The following is a 20,855-nucleotide window of genomic DNA, read 5'->3' on the forward strand; positions in this document are numbered from 1 at the left end:
AGATATTACAGGAAAGTGGTCAGAAAATTCTAAACATAAACATATCTGCATCTCCAAAGACGCTTAATCGTTTTTTTGAAGCCTAGGGAATTTTTTAAACTACTGTTTTTAATAGCTGCAGTTTATAAGAAATGACATCTCTCCATTGTTTCTTAGGGGCACATGCTGAAATTTGGCTGACAATCGGTGTTCTCATTAAATTCTCATTTCACTGCTGTGAAGGAGTTTTGTTACCCAGGTCCATCAAGCTTAGAGTTGCTAGAACATAATTACATAAAGCGGTATACTTGGATACAGGTTGGGAACAGCCTTCACAGTAGGTAATTTACCCTTCTATTAGGTCAAAACAATTCTCACATTTATGTGAATCTCAATGTTAACTATAAGGAGGTGGTGGGGGGAAATCAGCATTTATTTTATTTTTTTTAATGTTTTTTTTTTTTTTTTACATTTCATTATATTTTAAATATATGTTTTAAATATAGTGGTTTGGTCATTGACACATTTAAATGTAAATATAAATTTCAGCTCTGAGAGTTAAGTCACAGTAAGGATAAGATCTTTATAATCTCTGTAACTTTGGAGATTCTTGGAAACGTCACACAATAGGGAACTTTAATTCTTGACTCATTTGAGAATCAATGCCTTTTCTTTTTTTCCTTTTTTTTTTTTTGAGAGAGAGTGTGGCGGGGGGGTGGGGGGGGGTGTGGGGAGAGCAAGCATCCTGGACGCTTAACCAAATCAGTCACCCAGGCGCCCCTCGGTGTCTTTCCGCTGAGGCTTCCTCCAGGAAAAAAGTTACCACTGTATTGTTTTTGCATACTCTCTGCAGGTGCTGACATAATTAATACTGCTTTATTAAAGGCTTATTGTGTCTATTTTTTAAAATGATAGCTTTTCCTTGTTCTGTGAAAAAAAAAATTCTTCACTATATTGATAGTGAGATATTCCAGAGGCGTTCTGTAGACATTCTGTAGATTGAGGCATAACCTCAATTAAGATCCTTACAGGAAGTAGTGAGCATTCTATAATTTGGCCTGTTTAACATCACATTTATTTAATTGCATAAGTATTACATAGGCACAGGTTTATATCGAGAATGAAATAAAAAAATCTTTAACAGTCCATATGGTGCCAATACAGGCACCAACTAATCAGAATGAGCTCTGGCCTTACATAACACCTACTGTCTGGTTAAAATTGGTCTGGGGTTGTATCCCTCTGAGTGCACATTTGTAGACTTGCTACATATATTTTAAACAATCATCTTTATTACCATGGCCCTCCCTACCCCCATAAAATGTTTGTAGGCTTCGTAGGCTGATTCCACCAACTAAATGTATGTATGAGAAATAGAAGTTGAGTCTACAAAATTGAAAAATAAGATTATTTACTTACCTATGAATTTCCTTTTCACTTATCGTGTTAAACATATAAGCATGGAAGATTTCCATTTAGTAAATGTAAGGTGACATGTTCATCCTTTTAAAAGCAGAGCACATTTTAGGAAAAGAAGTTTAGTTTTACAGATTATCCTCTTCCTGCTCATTCCTACTGGGCATTCCCATTTGAAGTCAGTGGGAGTCCAGAGCTTGCTTCTCATCTCCCTCCAAGCCTCCTGCCACGGCTCTAGTTGCAGAGAAGAAACAAATAGAATTCAGAAATCTTTAAATATATAAAATTATTCGTTGTTTGAGCTAATTTATGAAAGGCATGTTGATGCCATTAATAACAATGAAATGTGAAATCGAGGTCCATGGAAGAAGCTCAAGATTTAAAAAGCTTAAATATTATCCCAAGTCTGTTCATGATTGTAAGTTAGAAGATATAACAATATCATTAACAACCTCAATGGTTAACCTTTTGTTATATTAGAACATGAAAATGTATAATTAAGGTGTTATTTTCAAGCCACATGAATGCATTAGATTACTTTGAGTCAATTGTTATTAAAAATTTTTTTTTAATGTTTGTTTATATTTGAGAGAAAGACAGAGCCTGAGTGGGAGAGAGGCAGACAGGAAGGGAGACACAGAATCCAAAGCAGGCTCCAGGCTCTGAACTGTCAGCACAGAGCCCGACGTGGGACTTGAACCCATGAGCTGTTAGATTGTGACCTGAGCCAAGTCAGACATCCAACCGAGCCACCCAGGTGCCCGAAGTTAGTTGTTATTTTAGTTATCAGTGATCATCAATATCCTAGTTCTTTTATCTGTGAAATGAAAGGTTTGGACTACACTATATCCAAGAGCCCTCCCCAACTTGCTCATTCCATAGTTGTACATTAGTAACCCTGACAGTGAGGCTAGAAACGTTTGGTTTATGCTTTAGGTATTTGCAAAAGATTTTCAGAGATTTCCATGTAATAATTCCAGATATCTCATCAATCTTATAAGTGATCATGGAAATTAATAGGTGCTGGATGGTACAGACAGGAGAAGGCAGTAGGGAAAGACTTATGAATTATAATTTGGAGAGCTAGGGAAAAGTTACTCCAGGATTCTGGAAACCCAAATTTGTAACACATTCGTCCACGTCTCCTGACGGTGAGTCAGTAAGGGAGAGAGGAGGATGAGGGCATTGTTGATGATTATTGCTGGGGAAGCAGTACCTGCTAGATCATGACTTTGGCCCAGTGAGGATGATTTTTTTCTGCCATGTTTTCACACCAGTGTCATGGGCGTCCAAGGAATCTAGGCCACAACACTACATAATTGTATGTTTTGAATATATCTTCTTTGTTTTGACTGTCATCTATGGGGAAGTATTTACCTTGGTGGGTTATTTATTTATTGGCTTATTTTTGCAGCTGTTGTAGTTTGCTAAAAGCCTGCTAAAATTAGGGGTCACCATGAGAGGGAGCATCAACATGAGTCAGAACACTCATACATGGGAATTTCCTGGTCCAGTCCTGTGTCTACCCCTCACTAGCCTGGGGCTAGTAATTGTCTTTTTATAGTTCACCAAAAGCATGCGTAGGTCTTACATTTTAATTACGGTATGCTGAAATATGGTATTATATTATTATTGGTTAGCCCTGAGCACTCAGGCATGAATTGATTTTTGTTGAATGGAAAGCCCACGAAATAGATGACAGCTATAATAATGAGGATGATGATGATAATAGTTATAATCAGACAATATTAAGCCAAGCCTTATTGAACATGTACTGTGTGCCGGGGCTCTCCTAAGTGCTTCACATTCATTCGTATACTCCTCACAACAACTTAGATTGGTATGCACTGTTATGATCCCATTTTTACAGTTGAAGAAACTAAGGCACAGAAAGACTAAGTAACTTGCCAAAGTCATATGATTAGCAAGTGGCTGAGCTGGGAATTGAACTGAGGCCATCTGTCTCCAGCATCCATGCCCTTGACCACAGTGCAGTACCCTGTCCTAGCAGACAGGTCTACAGTGGACTGGGCAAGTTTGTTGAAGGCATCGTCGATACCAACAACTGCTTGTAGTTATAGAACCAACTCTATCATCACATTTCAAGTTTGTTTTTGGGAAATAACATTAGTACGGTTTAGTTTGCATAATTTGTTTTTGTTTTATTAGAGGGAGCATGAGCTGGAGAGGGGCTGAGGGAGAGAGAGAGAGGCTCCACATGGAGCCTGATGTGGGCTCAATCCCATGACCAAGAGATCATAGCCTGAGCCAAAATCAAGAGTTGGACATTGAACCGACTGAGCCACACAGGTGCCCCTGTTGTTCCGTTTTTAATTTGGCTAATTAAGTGTTTATCACACTTTGGAGGGAGCATAAAATGGTGATACTTAACTTTTTTCGTTAGGTTTACTTAGAATTAAATGAGTTGTGGAAATTTTCCAGAATCATAAATACAGAAGATTAGAACTAGTTATCATCAGTTGAAAGTGAGGTAGAAATATGCATTATGACCAAGTTCTTCTTAAAGAAACTCAACATATTTGTTTTTTTTATTTTTCTTATTTTTTTATTTATTTAGAGAGATAAAAAGTACAGCACAGGAAAGGGCAGAGAGAGGGGAGAGAGAATCCCAAGCAGGGTCAAGGCTGCCAGTACAGAGCTTGTGTCAAGGGGGCCTCATCCCACGAACCGTGAGACTATGACCTGAGGTGCAATCAAAAATCAGACGCCCAACCTATTGAGTCAACCAGACACCCCTAAATTCAATATATTTGAATGCATAAAGCAAAGTTTCCTGGTTCTGTTGTTTAATTATGTATTTTTACCCAAATGTGACGCCATAAAATAAATCACTTTTTAAAATAACTCTGATTAAGATTTGAGTCATCAAATTTTTAATTCCCTAACATAGTTTGTAATTGAGAATAAGCTAGTTTGTTACTTAAACATGCCATATGTAGTGTCTCTTACATTGTAAACACTGACAAATTAAGTGATCATAGTTTTTGCATGTCTAGATTACCAAGCTCAATAAGACTTTACTCCTATTTACCACGGTTTTCTTAATTTTCTAGTATCTACTTTGTGTCATTTATTTGTTTAATCCTTTTTTCTCTCCTTCCTTTCCTGCTTTTATTATTCCGGTCATTTGAGTGTTTGATGTATTGGAAGCCCTTCCTGTTGTTCACCTTTGAAAATGTAGAGAAGATTAGCTATCATTATCGCATTCTCTCTCTTCCTTGGAATTCTCTCCTCCAATAAAAGCAGAAGTGTTGCTGGAGAAGGTTGAAATGGACATTACTCATTGGACACCACCATCCTGAAACCGTAGGATTCTCCTCAATTTAGAAAGAATCACCCCAAAGTCATTTTCGTTTTATTGAATTATAGTCTCTCCTAGTAGTGACTCCCAGTTCTGGGTGATCGTTAAGAAGTGAAATTGTGACTCCATGACTTCCTCCTGGATAAACATCTCTGGCATCTCCCTCTGGCCCAAGTCTCTCCACTGTAATCTGGAAGTTCTTGTGTCTCATCTTCTGATTAGGATGCTGTCAGTAGGTTTGTGCACATGCACATGCATGCACAGTGTTGAGAAAGATGACAAAAAAGGAAGAATCCACAGTATTTTGCCTTTCCTGGCTTCATCAAACTCTGCCGCGGTAATCATTCAGATTCTGGTGCTTTCCTGGCTTTCTAAACCACATTTAGAAAGGTCATTTATTTTCATATCTGTCTGTCATTGCACTGGTCCTTTGGAAGGGCTAGTGTTTTCCATTTATTTGTTACTACTGTTAATCATTACAAAATCTTATTATTACTGCCCATATATAAATCAGGAAAAACAAATTTGATTTCTAGCATTTTAATGTGGTTAAAAAAATTCATGAATAGAGGAAACTTCTTATGCAAATATAAGCAACTGACAGAGAATAAATATGGGCACAAACTCTTGCTATTATAATCATCTTTTGACCTCAGCCACCCTCTGGATAGCCAAAGTAATGACTGTTTGATATTTATTATAAAGCATATTAAATTCCTTGATTAACTGAACCTTTCATTCTCTTTTTTGTTTCATGTAGCAGTGAAAATAGATTGTTCTATTATCATTCTTGCCAGGACATTTATAAAATGTATAAAATTATTCATAAATGTATTTTAAACTGGAGATATATTAATGTATTATTGGGTGTACTGAGCAGAAAACATTTCTTTTCACATTTGAATGGCAGGCACCTGATTATAAATTCACTTCCTACTGAATATTAATCATCAACTCCATATGGCTGGTGGATAAAACTCTAAGAGGCACAGCCAGGAGATGTAAATTCTTACCCTCATCATGGACTTTTTATGTGATTTTGTTTAATTTTTAAAATAGACCGAGTGACCTTTGAATTAAAAAAAAAAAAAAAAAAAAAAGTCATTCCTCCCGAGAAGTCCAAGGGCAATATGATCTCAAGATGGGTTGTTATTTTCTTCCACTCCCCTTTTGGCTTCTGTGATCTGGCTCTCTTGGCCCTCTTCCTACATCTGACTGTTCCTTCTTGGTCTCCTGCTTCTTCTGCTCTGCTTAAAATGCTCGTGTTACTTAGAGTACGAACCTCAGTCCACTTCTCTTCTTGCCCTTGTTTTCTCAGGGCTTTCCCATTCACACCTGCAGTTTAGAGGTTCTGGCCTGTTCTTCGACTGTAGAGACCTCCCTGCCCCCAGGCCATTTCCACTGGGATGCCCTCCCTTCTGTACTTCCTTCTTTCTCCTTCACTCTGTTACCCCCACTCCACCTGTCCTGTGATGACCTCAGTGGCTTGACTGCCGACTCCCCAGGACTCAGCCAGGCACTGGCATAAAGTCGGCACTCAGAATGTGCTCAGTGATTTAATGTCCACGGTTGAACCCCTTATCCTCCTGTGTCCAGTAGGCACACATTCAAAACACATGTCTTCCTGTGTTCTCTTTCTGAACGAATGGCATCACCATCCAGTTTCCCCTCCGACCTCTCTCTTCTCACACCACCCTGCTGCTGCTTTTTTTCCACATCCAGCCCTTTCGATTTTTTTTTCTTTTTTTGTTTATTCATTCTGAGAGAGGGAGCATGTGTGGGAGGAGGGGCAAAGAGAGAGGAGAGAGAGAATCTCAAGCAGGCTCCGTGCTGTGCTGTTAGTGCAGAGCCTGACACGGGGCTTGAACCCACAGACTGTCAGATCATGACCTGAGCCGAGATCAAGAGTCAGACACTTAACTGACTGAGCCATCCAGGTGCCCCAAGACCTTTAAATTCTATCTTATGTGTTTCTGAGTCCATTCCCTTCCTTCAGTCGCAAATATCACTACTGTGGTCCTTGGCTTTCCTCTCTCTCACCTGGACTGTGGTCATATCTCTTTGTATTTTAGCCTTCCAGTCTTCTCAAATCATCTTTCTTCAGAATACTATTGCCAGATTAATCTGTCCAAAGAACCTATGTGAACATGCCACCCTCCTACACTTACAAACCTACGAGGAAGAAAACTGCAAACTTTACCAAGACTACAAAAAGAAATAAATGCCGGGCGTTTTCTGTGCTCCCCGTATGGGGTGACAGTAGGAAAGTGTTGATGCTTTGTAGGCTTGTTTTTTTTTTTTTTTTCAGTTTACTACAGTGCTAATCAAGAACCCAAAGGGAGTTTTCTGAGAAAATTGGATAAAGTGATTCACTTATCTTATAAAATAAATGTGTGAGAATAAATATGAGAAACTAAAGTATAATTATCGCCTTTGAGGTAAGGAAACTTGGCGTTGAACCTCAGCTCTGGTACATATGGTCTTGTGCACTTACCCCCTGCCCTTTACTATGTCTTCTCTTGAAAATGGCATTATGGTAGGAACCACCTCTAAGAATTTTTGTGAGGATTAAATGGCATAGTGGCAGAATGCGGGTAGTATATTTCACACAATGTCTGGTACCTCAGAAATGCTTCATAAATATTAGCAGAGGCAAAAGAACATGAAAACCACAGCCACATACACATACATACATGTTTACATAATATATAAAGATGAAAGAATAGTAATAGTGGTTGTCTCCATATGGTAGGGTTACAGATTTTTCTTATTTGTACCTTTTCTCCATTTTCTGTAACTATCATTTGTCACTTTTTTAAAAAAAATTTTAATATTCATTTTTGAGAGACAGAGTGTGAGCTGGGGAGGGGCAGAGAGAGAACGAGACAAAGAATCCGAAGCAGGCTACAGGCTCTGAACTGTCAGCACAGAGCCTGATGCGGGGCATGAACCCACGAACTGTGAGATCATGACCTGAGCTGAAGTTGGAAACCTAACCAACTGAGCCACCCTGGTGCCCCTGTCACTTTTTAAACAGAAATCTCTCAGTGACTTTCCACCTTTATGCAATAAATCCAGATTCCCCTACACTTCATTCAGTGCCCTCCATAACCTCATTCTGTTTTACTTCTCTCTTCTCATTGATTATGACTTTTTCCTGCCTACGTTTGAACTCACCATGAATCCTGAATTACCTTACTCCCTGTACATATGGTTTCTTGCCTGCATGCCTTGCTCTCTCCTCTGTCTGTAATGTCCAATCCTGGTTTTGTCTTATTTCCTGTAGCTTCTCCTTGAAGATTTAGCTTATAGTCACTCATCAGATGAAGCATTAGGAGTACCGTGTTAAAAGTATTTGATCTCGTGTCTGTTTTCCTCAGTGCAGTGTTTTTCTCCTGAATGAGGATTTTACTGGAATCTGGAAGCAAAAGTTGATTACATTATAGTCCGTACAGTCAGGTTGCTTATAATTAGCAGGAGGAGAAAGGGATAAATACACGAAGGCAATAAATATTGTAGGATCTCTGATACAAGTACTTGCAGAGTTCAGTAGGGCAGAAAGAAGGGTGCAGATAGTCCTTCTGGGGGCAGGTGAATTAGGGTGAAGAGTTCATGAATGTGTTCATTCAAGAGGTGATGCTTAAGTGGCTGAATAATGTTTCCTGGGCAGAACACATGGGGACAGGTGTTCTAGGCAGGGTGTGGGAGAATGATGACGAGTTGTGTTTGAGGTGGGGCACCATGGTGCTTGGCACCGTAGAAGCTCAAAAATATTCAAACTGAACTGTATGCCCCCTCCTAGTATCCAGTGATTCGGAAGTTTGTGAATCCCCAGAAGTTGGATGCCATATTTTATGTTTATGTGCTTCTGAGAATTTTTCTGGAGAATTTCACCTGATTTTCCCAGACAGTTGCACGGCCAATGAAAGGTTTAAAAATGTTTGACAAATATTATAGCACAGGAAATAGGGGAAGTGAGGGGTGGAGGATAGAAAATGATGTGCAGATAAGCTGACTCATGCTGCAGCTGGTGGTCATGCCCCTGGCATCTACAGGGCAGTTACCTGCTGGAGCCACTGAGAGCCTGGTCATGCAGGCACTTCTTGTAATAGTCCCACACACTCTCTTCTCGCTCCTTTCACCAAGCAGGCTCATTCCTGTCTCTTCATTTGCTCCCACTGAGCCATTACAGTGTTCTCTCCCTGAGAGTCAAAGCAACTCTCCAGGGCAGGAAACATTATGGGGTTGAAAGACTGGGGAGAGAATGGAAGCACCATATGTTTTATTCTGAAAATAAAGTAAGGAGGTGAATATGTGAGAACAAGAAAGCAAATACAGTAACCAAAGCAATTTGGAGGAAATGGTATTAAATAGACTGCATTAAAAGACTGCAATGGCATTAACCCCCCAGAGACACTGTGGGTCAGCTCATTCATTCCTCAGAGCTGGCCAGTAAAGAGATGTGTGAATTATCCAACTCTTAGAATCCTCTTAGAATCCTTAGAATCCAACTCATAACAGATCCAGGGTCCTCCTTCTCTACCCCTCTGTGCAGCTATAATAAAACCCTCTATTATACCTTTGTTCTAGAACATATTGCACTGTGGTGGTGTAATTGTTGATACTCTTTCCTTGTATAAGGCATGACTGTCTTATGTTTGAATGCCCAGCATTTAGTGTTGGGCTCAGTTCATGTTTGTTAGAAGAATGAACTTGAGCTTTCTAGCCTGAAGGGAGTAGAGTTCATGGTTTAGCCTGCACACACCCATACACACAAACCCAAACAGCTGAATATTTCCATTATCCTTTGCCTAAGGAGGCCCTCAAGTAAAAGCGCTAATCAAGGAAGGGAGCAGATCTTTTGCAAAGACAGGGGCTGTTCTTTTGAAGGGAGGTATTTGGTGCAGTATTGAGTCTGATGCAATATCAGATGCCGTCAGCTTGCTAACCAGTTTTGGTCAGCACAGGCAAAGCAAAGGACAAAGGTTACTGGAGCAGACACAGCGGGCACTGTTGGTCACACTTGGATCTGCCTCAGGAGCACCCACACACCCTCATCTGTGGCCCAAAGTCAAGTAACCTTCAGAAGCATAATGATTATGTAGTTGTATTTTTCAAAGCTCAGCACTCCAGGCATGAAGCAGGCGGCTGGTTGCCTTGCATGATGCTCAGCTCTGTTCAGAGGCATTCAGAGGATCCCCAGCTAACAGGGTGTGTGGGGAGCTTGCCGAGGGCTCAGGGGAGTCACAGATGTGTTTAAAGGAATGGAAGATTTAAAAATTAGAATGTCAAAGAAGGAACTGAAGGGGTGCTTCATGGCCTCAGGCATATGAAGTACACAGAGAATAGTGATTAGTATTTTCCAATTACTGAGGAACAAAGAACAGGAAAATTGTTCTGAACTATATCATGAGGGCTTCTGAAACGATGGAGTGTATTTGAAGATTATTGAAAATATCTTGATATATCTCTATCATGTTACCTTTATTAGTTATAGATAGCTGGTCATTTTAGACATTCAATTCATTTACACTGTTGCTTTCCCAGATTAGACACTTGCTGTAAAGAAGGAAAGGAAAATAAACTAGGGGTACTGCCTGAGCATCTCCTGACAACAGGCTCTGGGTTTTCCAACATCTCTGATTTACAGACATCGTACAGTTTTAATGCCTGAGGGGTAGGTATTACCATCCCCATTAATTTATGGGAAATCTGAAGCCAGGAGCATGCAAGGTGACAATCAGAGGTGGCAATCCTCAGTCTATGTTATATGGTACTTCAGTCCTAAGTCTGTGTGACTCCAAAGGCCTTGCTTCTAACTTGTCTGTGCGATACAATGAGTCTAGTTTTCCTGAGGCTGTCTGGATGCCTCATTCTCCATGAGGAGAGACCTGGCCTGTCCCAGGTCCTGAAAACCTTCGCCTCGGAGTATAACTGTGTGTTTGTTCCAGTTTGGCATTTACATGTCCAAAACAAGCATCTATTGCCATTTCTCAGCCTAGGCAAAGGATACTTACGGAGTAGCAAATCTGTAGTGCATGTTTTCTGGCATAGCAAAAAGAAAAAGAAGAAAAATAAATCTAATAAATAAATATCAAATAAATAAATCTAATAAATATCAAATAAATCTAATATCAATAAATCTAATAAATATCAAATTTTGCCTCCACTGGCATGCCTGTGGATGATCTCCACCGTGAAGGCAAGCAGAGGTGGTATGTGGTATGTAAGTACATCAAGGATCTTAGCAAGGTGAATGATTCCCATGTACGTTGAGTTTGCTGGTGAGCAAACCTTCCTATCCCTGACGCTTGCTGTCCATATCTTTTTCTGATTGTATGCATTATACAAGGGCATTTGTGGATATTTTGGAAAACACGGAAAATTTTAAATAAAGCAAAAATCCACCCCCCTAGTGCAACCACCCTAGGATAAACCAAACATGAGTACCTGAGTATGCTACTTTCTAGCCTTTTAGAAACACAGATGTAATTTCATGTCGTTTAGACCTAGGGTACCCCACCTTTTCATTTAACTTGCCTCATAAGCATTCCCTAATTATTTTATTTTTCATCTTGGTAAAATATACATAACGTGATATTGGCCATTTTATCCATCTTCGAATGTGTAATTCAGGAATATTAGATAGTCACTGTTCTGTGTAACCATCGTTGCTGTGCATCTCCACAGCTTTTTTTTGTCCTTGGTATTCTCTGTATTTAAAAATGCTGCACAAACCACACTTAAAACTGCATAATATCCAGCCATAGATAACTTACTTGAAAGCATTTACTACCAAACTTTGAACAGATGCTGATTTTTGTGCTCACTATGATGTAGACTTTATGGCTAAGGTAGTGAAGCAAATGTGGTTTTTGCCTTCTTCTTCGACCTTAAGCCTGGTGAAGGAAGTAGCCAGAAGTGGGCAGTTGGAGTCCTGCACAGGGTGAGCGTGGGGGCCGGGGGTGCAAATGGGAAGAGAGCCCCTAACTTAGGTATAATTTACACAATCTTTCCTTGATTATTGTAGATCTAGTGTGTAGCAGATTTTTTTTTAGCTGTTATAAGTAATATTGTGAGATATTTGTAGGTGTGTAGCAGATTTTTTTTTAGCTGTTATAAGTAATATTGTGAGATATTTGTAGGTGTAAATATTTGTTCACATTCAGATTATTTTATGAACGTTTTGAAAAGTGGAATTACTGAACTACTTACTACAACAGCAAAGTAAGAGGTATTCTTTTGGAGCACTGGTTATTGTTAACCCAAACTTCACCATTCTAAAGGTTGGGAGCTGCCACCAAGCATTTCCCTTGCCTGTTCCATCTTGTGAGCTCTACTGACCTTTTTAAATAAATGTATGTCTGACTTGTAGGATTATATGAAGAGTTGGGGCTGAGAAGTGAGTGTATCCAACTGGGAAGAGCTAAGGAGAACAGGGGCAAAGGGAATATGGCTGAGGTTGACATTTAGTGTCACAGGTGACATTTGAACTGTCCAGCTGATTGACTTCCATCAAAGGCCTTGGTCTGACTCCTGCTTTAGGGCTGTGCTCTATGTGTGTGCTGACAGAGTTTGGCTTCCTTCTGTGAAATTCAGACTTGCAGACTTGAAGCTCATTGTGAAGTAAAAAGCGTATAAAAAAACAAAGTATCTGTTTATCATCTAAACAGAAATTTTTGGTCTATTATCAGCTGGAAGAGACTTTTGGATAGTATATAATCTTCCCTGTTCAGACCATAGATGAAGCTTCTGAGGTTTTGAAAACTTAAGAGACATTCTGAAGGAAACCAGTTGGGTAGATAGAGAAATCTCTCTTGAGTTCTCTTGTGGTTTACTCCATAACCTGCCCCGTGTTTTCTTAGCCTTTGTTCTTGTCCTTGGAGTTCTTCTCTTCTTTCTTTTAAATTCCTGATTTGGCTTTCTGCCATTTTCTTCTAAGATGCTGTTCATCTTCAGTGTTGCATACATATATGTGTTGGTTGCTGTCTATCAATAGTCATCACGTTCTGCTGAAGTGTTTGCATGCCTTTTTCTGTGTCGGTCTTAGCCTACTAATTTGTTTGCCAACTGCCGTCTTCATCTTGGCCTAGGTGTTTATTGGAAAGTCCCTGTTGGCTCTGGCAAAAGTACCCAGTGATGTTTTATTTTTCTCCCTTTGTGTTAGCCCTTTTGAGTAATTTTGTAGGGTTTTGTTTTTTTTTATTCATGTTAAGTAGTACAACTTCCGGTGATGTAGTAAATATGGAAACCTGGTCTGGGGCCAAAGAGTAAATAGTTTTTAAATAGATCATTAATACTGAGAATCAAAATAGTACACAGATCTCTGATGTATTTATTTTATGATGACCGATAGATAACAATTAAGTTGGTAAAGCTTTACCACAAATACACATCGTTATATACATGTGCATATACTTTTTTATGTATAGTAAATCTTGTAAGGTCAAACTTACAAAAAAGTTAACATTGCTTTGTGTTTGACAAAGTGCCATTATCTTCAGTAGAGCTTCATATCTAATGACTCTAAATATAGGACCAGAGGCCGGCCCCCTGACAATAATTAAAAAAAAAGAACTTGAAAAGCCAGAGCATCAAATTTGGGCTGAGGCTGTCAGCCCCAGTATGAAGTGATTATTATGTAGTTGGAAAATCTGTAGCTTAGATCCTAAACAATTTCTCGTAATCCATAGCTCAAAATAATTCACAGAGTTATCAGGATCTTTCATTTTTGAGAGAAAGGAATGATTTCTCATTTATCTTAAGTCTTTTATGTTGGCAATTCCATCCTTAATTAAAAAGGCGTTGGCATTTTCATTATGAAAATGGTTTTCCTGGACTTATAGCTGAGTCCATTAATTTAGTGTTTCAAAACTGATTGGCATTAGCCTGTTAGTTACTTTTATATAAAAACAACTTAAAAATTCATTTTCGAGTGTCTTGATTTTAAAGACCATTCCAGACATCTGTTCCTCCTGGGTCTACTGGATCGATGTGTTAAGTTCTGGAGAACTAGGGAATAAATATAGCACACTCCACTTCCAAAAAAGATGACAGCCATTATCACTGTTTAAGGCACTTGAGGAGAGCCTAAGTAGACGCACCCTAGATGAATACCTTACACTTGTTCTCTCTCTCATTTTCTTCCATATCTTTCAGTGTAGAGAGATAAATGTAATAGCAATGATATTTCCTTAAATGCTTACTGTCAAGCCATGTGTTATGTCCTGTTAGCATTCATAACAGTCCTATGAAGATAGGTAGTATGATGCCCATTTCACACATTGGGAGGCTGAGACTCCCCAAGAGGTCACCTGATTAACCCCCTGACACCTCTTGATTGATCGGTCCTTGTCATTCCCCTACCACCTCTGTTCCCTTCTGCACATCACTGCTGGTCCCATCTGTGTTCTTTATAACATTCTCCTCCAGACACACCTTCTAAGAGTCCACACTGCATAGGGATAAAGCCCAGATTTCAACATGTGTACAGGTTGACCCCGACTTCTTTGACTTTATACCCCACAACCTCCTTACAAGAATCTGCACTAGATTCTTACACAAAGGTGTACTTCCCCAGCTGTTTCTCCTGCAAATGGCTATTATTTGCCAGACATTCCGTTAGGATCGTAGGTAAAGTTCTTACCTTCAAAACTTTAGACTAGTAGCAAGATAGATGTGCACATACATCACTTCTCCTTAACTTTTATGTATCTAATCCCAGATTGGCTTACAGCATTTGCCCTTGGTGAAAGTTTCCCGTACCATTCAAGGTAAAAGTTGATTCCACCTTTCTCTGAATGAAGCCTGAACTGACTGTACCAAATATTTATCTTCAAGTTTTAATCTTATTTTCATGTGCCTGGATCTTAGCCCACTTCTCGGTTATAGACTCTATAGGCAAAGTCTGTGATTTTAATATATCTTTGATTTTTAAATTCTATTTTTAAAGAAAAGATTAATTTGTAAAAAAATCTATAAAATGTAATAAAGAAATTTCAGCATTGGGCCACCATATTTTTAATATATTGCATGATGGTCTGAGACCACATGTGTTAAAGTATAAAAAATTAGGTTGGCACACAAAAGTGGCATGTCATTTGTTTTTCTGGATGTTTAAAAAAAAACTCTGGCACCAAGGTTTTTTTTTTTTTTAATTTTTTTAATTGAATTAATAATATTACTGTGATACCTTCCTTTTCACTAGTTATCAGCACAGGAAGAAAGCCTTTTGAACATGAACCAGGCCTTTAAAAGACGCTAATAAATATCTTGAGTGCTAGTCCTTCAAGTTACGGGACTTGTTAAAAATACCATAAATGGTAAGTGAATGAGCAAATGGAGTCCTGACTAGGGAGTTTGGAAACCTGTTCTATTCCTGACACAAGCCGCTTAAAGGGGGGTGACTGATGTCAGAGGCACAGTGAGCCCCGATGTCTTTGCGTGCCAAATGTGGCCCCGATTTCTTTGTCCGCTATGATGCATGCCAAAGGATGCATCATAGCAGACATTGTGGCTTTTTGACACATTAAATACTTTTATGGGTGCCTCTCCCCATGTTGTGTTAGTTGAACTTCATTCATCTGTTGGTTTATAGATAAATTTATTTTCTCATAGTTCTGGAGGGTGGAAGTCCAAGGTCAAAGTGTTGGCACATTTGTTTTCTTCTGAGGCTTCTCTCCTTGGCTTGCAGCTGCCACCTTCTCGCTGTGTCCTCATATGGTCTTTTCTCTATGTGTGCATATCTTTGCGTGTGGGGTCTCTCTGTCTGGATCTTCTCTTTAAAGCCAGTCAGCTTGGATCAGGGATCACTCAAATGGCCTCATTTTAACTTCATCATCTCTTTAAGGTGCATACAGTTATATTCTGTGTATGGGAAGTTAAGGCTTCAGCATTTTGAGGATTTTGAGGAGACACAATTTAGCACATAACATCTATTTAAAATAACCTTCATTTATTTTATATAGAGACTAGTAAAAAGAAGAAACCAAAAATAGCCTTCTACCTAGTTAGTGCCTATTGTTAAAGAGGGAGGGTAAGAACATGAAAAGATAATTCAAACTGTATTCAAGGTTATAAAAGGAAATTGAATGCTCTCCTAGTCCCTTCCTTCCACACTAAGGCAACCTCTTTAAATATATTTACACAAATGTTTACTATGCGGAGTCCAGGTACATTTTTTCTCTGATCTTAATGTATCACACAAAACAAAGATCTTTCGGTATCTACACACCCTCTGTATGACTACATTGTATTCCATTGTATATGTCCTGTATTTTAATGTAACTAGTGACCATTTAATGGGCATTTAAGTTGTTTCTAGGTACCTTCCCCAACCCTTGCCTTCATTACAAATAATGGATTTGGATTCCTTTTAAATACACATTATGGAGAGAAGAGGGATGAGCTACCTAATAAAAACAACTGGCATTCGGTTTGGGTAAAGGCAGCCTTTTTTTTCACCTTCCTGTTTATTGGCCCTTATTAGTTGCTGTGAAAGGTATTTCAGTCTTTCTTACCCTCCAGCCCCTGACCATATGCCACAACGTCCTTCCTGAATAATGTGGAAGGAGGGGCTTCCCCTGGCAGCATTAGGTCATATCACGCTGCTGTCCTTCCTCCTACGGAAGAAAGGTCTATCTGAATCATGAACAGGCAGAAACTATTTTTAGTTAAGTAGAACAGTTTTTCTTGTAAGAATTGCTGTTTCCGTGCCCACGATGGCACATGAATCCTTTCTGGCTGCTTCTACCCTTTGGAGAGGGGCCAGCTTTCTAATGGAATGTAAGCAGTCTTACTGCTAATCAAGATTTACAGCTGAGACTGAGATGCCCGGCCGCTCATTGGATTTGCAGACCCTCTAAGCTAGCAGCAGTGACTCTGAGACGAAGTGCAGTGCAGAGGCCACCTGTTCTCCTGTTCTCCAGGCCCTCCCTCCGTCCTGAGGCCCGGCCTCTCAGCCACGGGTATCATCTGGCATTATTTTGTAAGCTGTGCCACGGTGCAGATGTTCTTTGCTGAAGAATTACTTTCATTTCTGACTCATTTCAGGAAATGAGGCAGTCTATCAGAGGTGTTCTTCATTTTCAGACCCATGGAGAATTCATTTTCTCCTGGGATTTCTAACCACATGTGGGCAGTGCTTTATTTACCCAGATGTGAGAAATAACAGTAATGAACAGCCCTCTTCCAAAGCAGGCCTTCCTTCCCGGCAGAATCCAATGTGAAGACCCACAGGAGCTTATGCTCTTATTAATGTAAATATTTCTGAGGTTTTGGTTTTGTGTGATGCTTGTGGACATGCTGTGTGTATGGGCTTCGGTGCAAGAAAAATATAATTTAGCAACAGAGTTAAAAGGTAGTCTGGAGTGTTTCTAATTACTGTTTGTTTAGTTCACCATTGCCCTAGTAAGTGGATTTAAGTAACCTTGGGGGTAGGGAATGTAATGTTCATATTCTAGTCAGCCATGCAAATCAAATTCTAACTCAGTATTGCAGAGAACACGCCATGGAGTCATTTTATATGTATTCCACTGAATTTTAAATTTAGAACTGAGAGCATTTTGGAATGGGCATTTTCTACCTGTCCTGCATCGGCATGAATTGTGTACAGGTCCAAAATCAACTCTACTGTGTGCTACAACCTTATTAAAAATTTTTTTTCAACGTTTATTTATCTTTGGGAGAGAGAAAGAGAGAGAGAGAATGAATGAATGAATGAGCAGGGGAGGAGCAGAGAGAGAGGGAAACATAGAATCTGAAGCAGGCTCCAGGCTCTGAGCTGTCAGCACAGAGCCCGACATGGGGCTCGAACCCACAAACTGTGAGATCATGACCTGAGCTGAAGTCAGATGCTTAACCGACTGAGCCATTGAGGCACCCCACTACAACGCCATTTAAAATCCATCAGTGGTCTTTGACATTCAGTTCTCTTTTTAATTTGAAATAAAAGAGAGGGAGAGACTTAAAAGTTTCTCTTTCCTTTTTTTCCCCATCCTTCAGTGGCTGTAATAGGAAATGGAAGTATTAAGGGGACCTAGAGCAGTGGTTCTGTCAACCTTGGCTGCACCTTGGAATCAGCCTGGGAACTTTAAAAACTACAGATGCCTGGGTCCCACCCGCAGAGATTCTGGGTTAACTGTTTGGCATGCAACCTGCCTTGGGATTTTTCAAAAGCTCCCCAGTGGATGTTATTGTGCTCTAGATGCTGAGAACCACAGACATGAGAGACCTCTCATCCAGGGGTTCCCAGCCCTGGCTGCAGACTAGCATCACCTGGAAGGCTGTTGAAAGAAACACAGATGCCCCCCAGTTGAAACCACATTTCTAGAGGAGGGAGCCAGTATTGCTAGAAAGCCCCCAGATGATTCTGATGCACAGCAAGGGTTAAGGCAAGCTGACATAATCTAACCATCGCATATCACAGGTGAGAAAAACATGGTCGTATCCCAGTTGTTGCAGGAGCAAGTTTGGGACTCAGGTCTGACCCTCCAACTGGTCTCTGCTGCTTGACACCACCCCCTGGTATTTGTCCGTTGTATTTATTGATGCTTCCTCATCCTTCAGGTGATGTTCCTGCCTCCAGGAGGCCTTTTCTGACTCCTCATACTCTCCACTCATCCAGTCGGGGTAAGATGCCCTTCTTTTATATTTGAACAGTGCCTCGAGCTCTCCTCTAAGACTGTCAACTCTGGGATGACAGGAGTCGTCCTTTCTGTAACATGCTGGCAAGGTGTAGGCTCCCAGATAATTTGTTGAGTCGAGGTTCCCTGATTCTTTATTTTTCAGTTAGTCCACATGGACTGCTAACAAGAATCCATTTCTATATGTTAGCTTCTGAAAATAGCTTCTGAAAGCAAAAGTCATTTATTTTTCTAGGGCCCACTGTCCTGTGGGTCAAGATCTCATACACAAGGACTCCCCACCCCTACCTTCCAGAACAGAGGTTTTGGAGAAAAAAGAATTCACGGGGCTTTTGATAACAATGAAAATAAAATTTCAGTGACTTCACAAGTTGTTACTTAAAACATCTGGGGACTTTTGGATAACGTACTTATGAGTGTGTATGGCATCAGTGGAAGGGAGTGTGGCATTTATTTTAAGACAAAAAGTTGTATGAGGAAAATAATGCTATTTCTTGGAAATTTGTTTTAGGGATTAAATTATGTCCTTTATCATACTGCATATAAAACTCTGAGAAGCCACATTCTGTTAGCATAGCTGAATTAAATCCTTTAGCTTCTCTGGATTCATACATTAAATTCTTTTCAGTTGATTTAAAAAAAAAAACTGTCTTCTGTCATCCCACTTTACTTAAGGTCATGCTTGGTCAGTGTCTTATTTTTATTTGAAAAACATTTCCAGGTTTGCAGTATTTGTGTTTATTCTTGTAGCTGTACCAGAGATTTGTCTCAGAAAGCAGATTGCAACTAGTATCTCTTCAGTTGAAGAGGCCAGGAGGCTGCACACAGGAGTAACGGAGAATTTGAGGCTTATGTGGAGAATTTGAAGCTTTTGGAGCCTAGACTATAAACTGGACTGAGTTATAGGGTAAATGTGAAAATGATGTTAAGACGTTGCAGCCAGGAGAGAATGATGGGAGTGTGTGGGCTCGTTCTGAAGTCTTAGACTTCTAGGCTACTGCTTTATCCATTCAGGTCATAATCTCATGGTTTTGTGGGTTCGAGCCCCATGTCAGGCTCCGTGCTGACAGTGCAGAGCCTGCTGGGATTCTCTGTCTCCCTTTCTCTCTACCCCCACCCCCCCCTTCACAATGTCTCTCTCTCTCTCAAAATAAATAAATAAATAAAAACTTAAGGAAAAGGAAAGTGGCAGTGTGGCAGCAGGTAAGTGAAGCCACCATATAGTCGGGAATCTTCCTTAAACAAATATTCTTAAAAATTTCAGGAAAAAGCTAAGTCATTTAGCTGGAGGGAAATGTAAAATGCTTTTACATTAAAATATTTTTGATTATACTGTGGAATATAAAGTGCAACCTTTTGCATGACTTTTTTTTTTAAAGGTGAAATATGAAATTTTAGAGAAGCACTTCTGTCCAGTCTCTCCTTTGCTGCTATTTGGGTGGAAAATGAATAGACTGATACAACTTTGCTAAGGAACCAGCTTCTATCATGCTAATTTCAGAGGCTCAGCAGTATACTGTGGAAGAGAAGGGGAATGGGGGAGAGGAGATTTATTAAACACATAAGACACAGTGTTCAGTGTTTCAGCCATGTTGAGTCATCAAATCTTTAGGACTACCCTGCAAATGAGGACTTAATTCACACCAGCTTTTATGTGCAAGGACATATATATGCACCTGTCCACTACGGAGCAGAGCCAGAATTTAAATCCAGGTCTGTCTGATTCCAGAGTCCCTGTAATTTTCTTACTAACAGGACCTCTTAGTCATGAGAGTGGAAAAGTCTCCAGAGGACAGTATTTACTGGTAGAAGTGGGCTGACTTTCAGCTTCCTTTACAGTTGTTATTGAACATTAATAGGTTAACATTTATAAGCTTCTGTGACATGGTTAAAAGCACTTCTTCATAATGTTCTATAAAGTTCTGACTTTAAAACGGCATGCCGTTGCAGTGGTGTAGAGTTCAGGCGTATTCATCACCATGATTTGAAGAGGGGAAAGGAATAGTCAGCAATGACCATTTTTGGTCCAAACACAGGCAGAATTTTGTAAATTCATCTCTCAGATGTCACGCATTTGACTTGAGGGAGGCAGCAAAGCAAAATGGTTGATAGTTTGCACTTTGCCATGTGATTCCTGGGTTTGAGAGGCCTGGCCCTGTTGCCTACTAGCTGTGTGATCTTGGACAAGTCACCTAACCCCTTGGTGCCTTAGTTTCTTCATCAAAAAGGCAGGGATAATAATAACTTGATTAAACTTGCCGTTTTGAGAATTAAATAACATAAGGCATATAAAGAGCTTGGAACATTGTGGGAGAGAAAGTAAGTGCTCAGTAGATGTTTAGCTATTCTCAGTGGACAGAAGCTAGATGCTACATGACCCAGCAACCCCACTGCTAGGTATTGACTTGAGAAATGAAAACCCGTGTCCACAAAAGACCCTCTAGTAAAAGTTTATAGAAGTTTTATTCATAATTAGCAAAATGTGGAAATAACTC

The 20,855-nt window shown here is 39.8% G+C and overlaps 1 protein-coding gene across 3 annotated transcripts in view; it reads left to right on the forward strand.

Moving 5' to 3' along the window:
* The window catches only part of ANO6 (anoctamin 6), a 196,743-nt gene that overhangs the window by 30,161 nt on the left and 145,727 nt on the right, over window positions 1-20,855 (forward strand). For 2 of the 3 annotated variants that reach the window (XM_030322381.1, XM_030322383.1), the window contains exon 2: window positions 18,284-18,346. The exons of the other annotated variant lie outside the window; for it this stretch is intronic. In XM_030322381.1, coding sequence (XP_030178241.1) covers window positions 18,284-18,346 — 63 coding nt within the window. The remainder of the gene's footprint in view (window positions 1-18,283; window positions 18,347-20,855) is intronic. 3 annotated transcript variants of the gene reach the window in all.

Source organism: Lynx canadensis, chromosome B4, assembly GCF_007474595.2.
Source record: "Lynx canadensis isolate LIC74 chromosome B4, mLynCan4.pri.v2, whole genome shotgun sequence".
In the NCBI taxonomy this organism is placed as follows: domain Eukaryota; kingdom Metazoa; phylum Chordata; class Mammalia; order Carnivora; family Felidae; genus Lynx; species Lynx canadensis.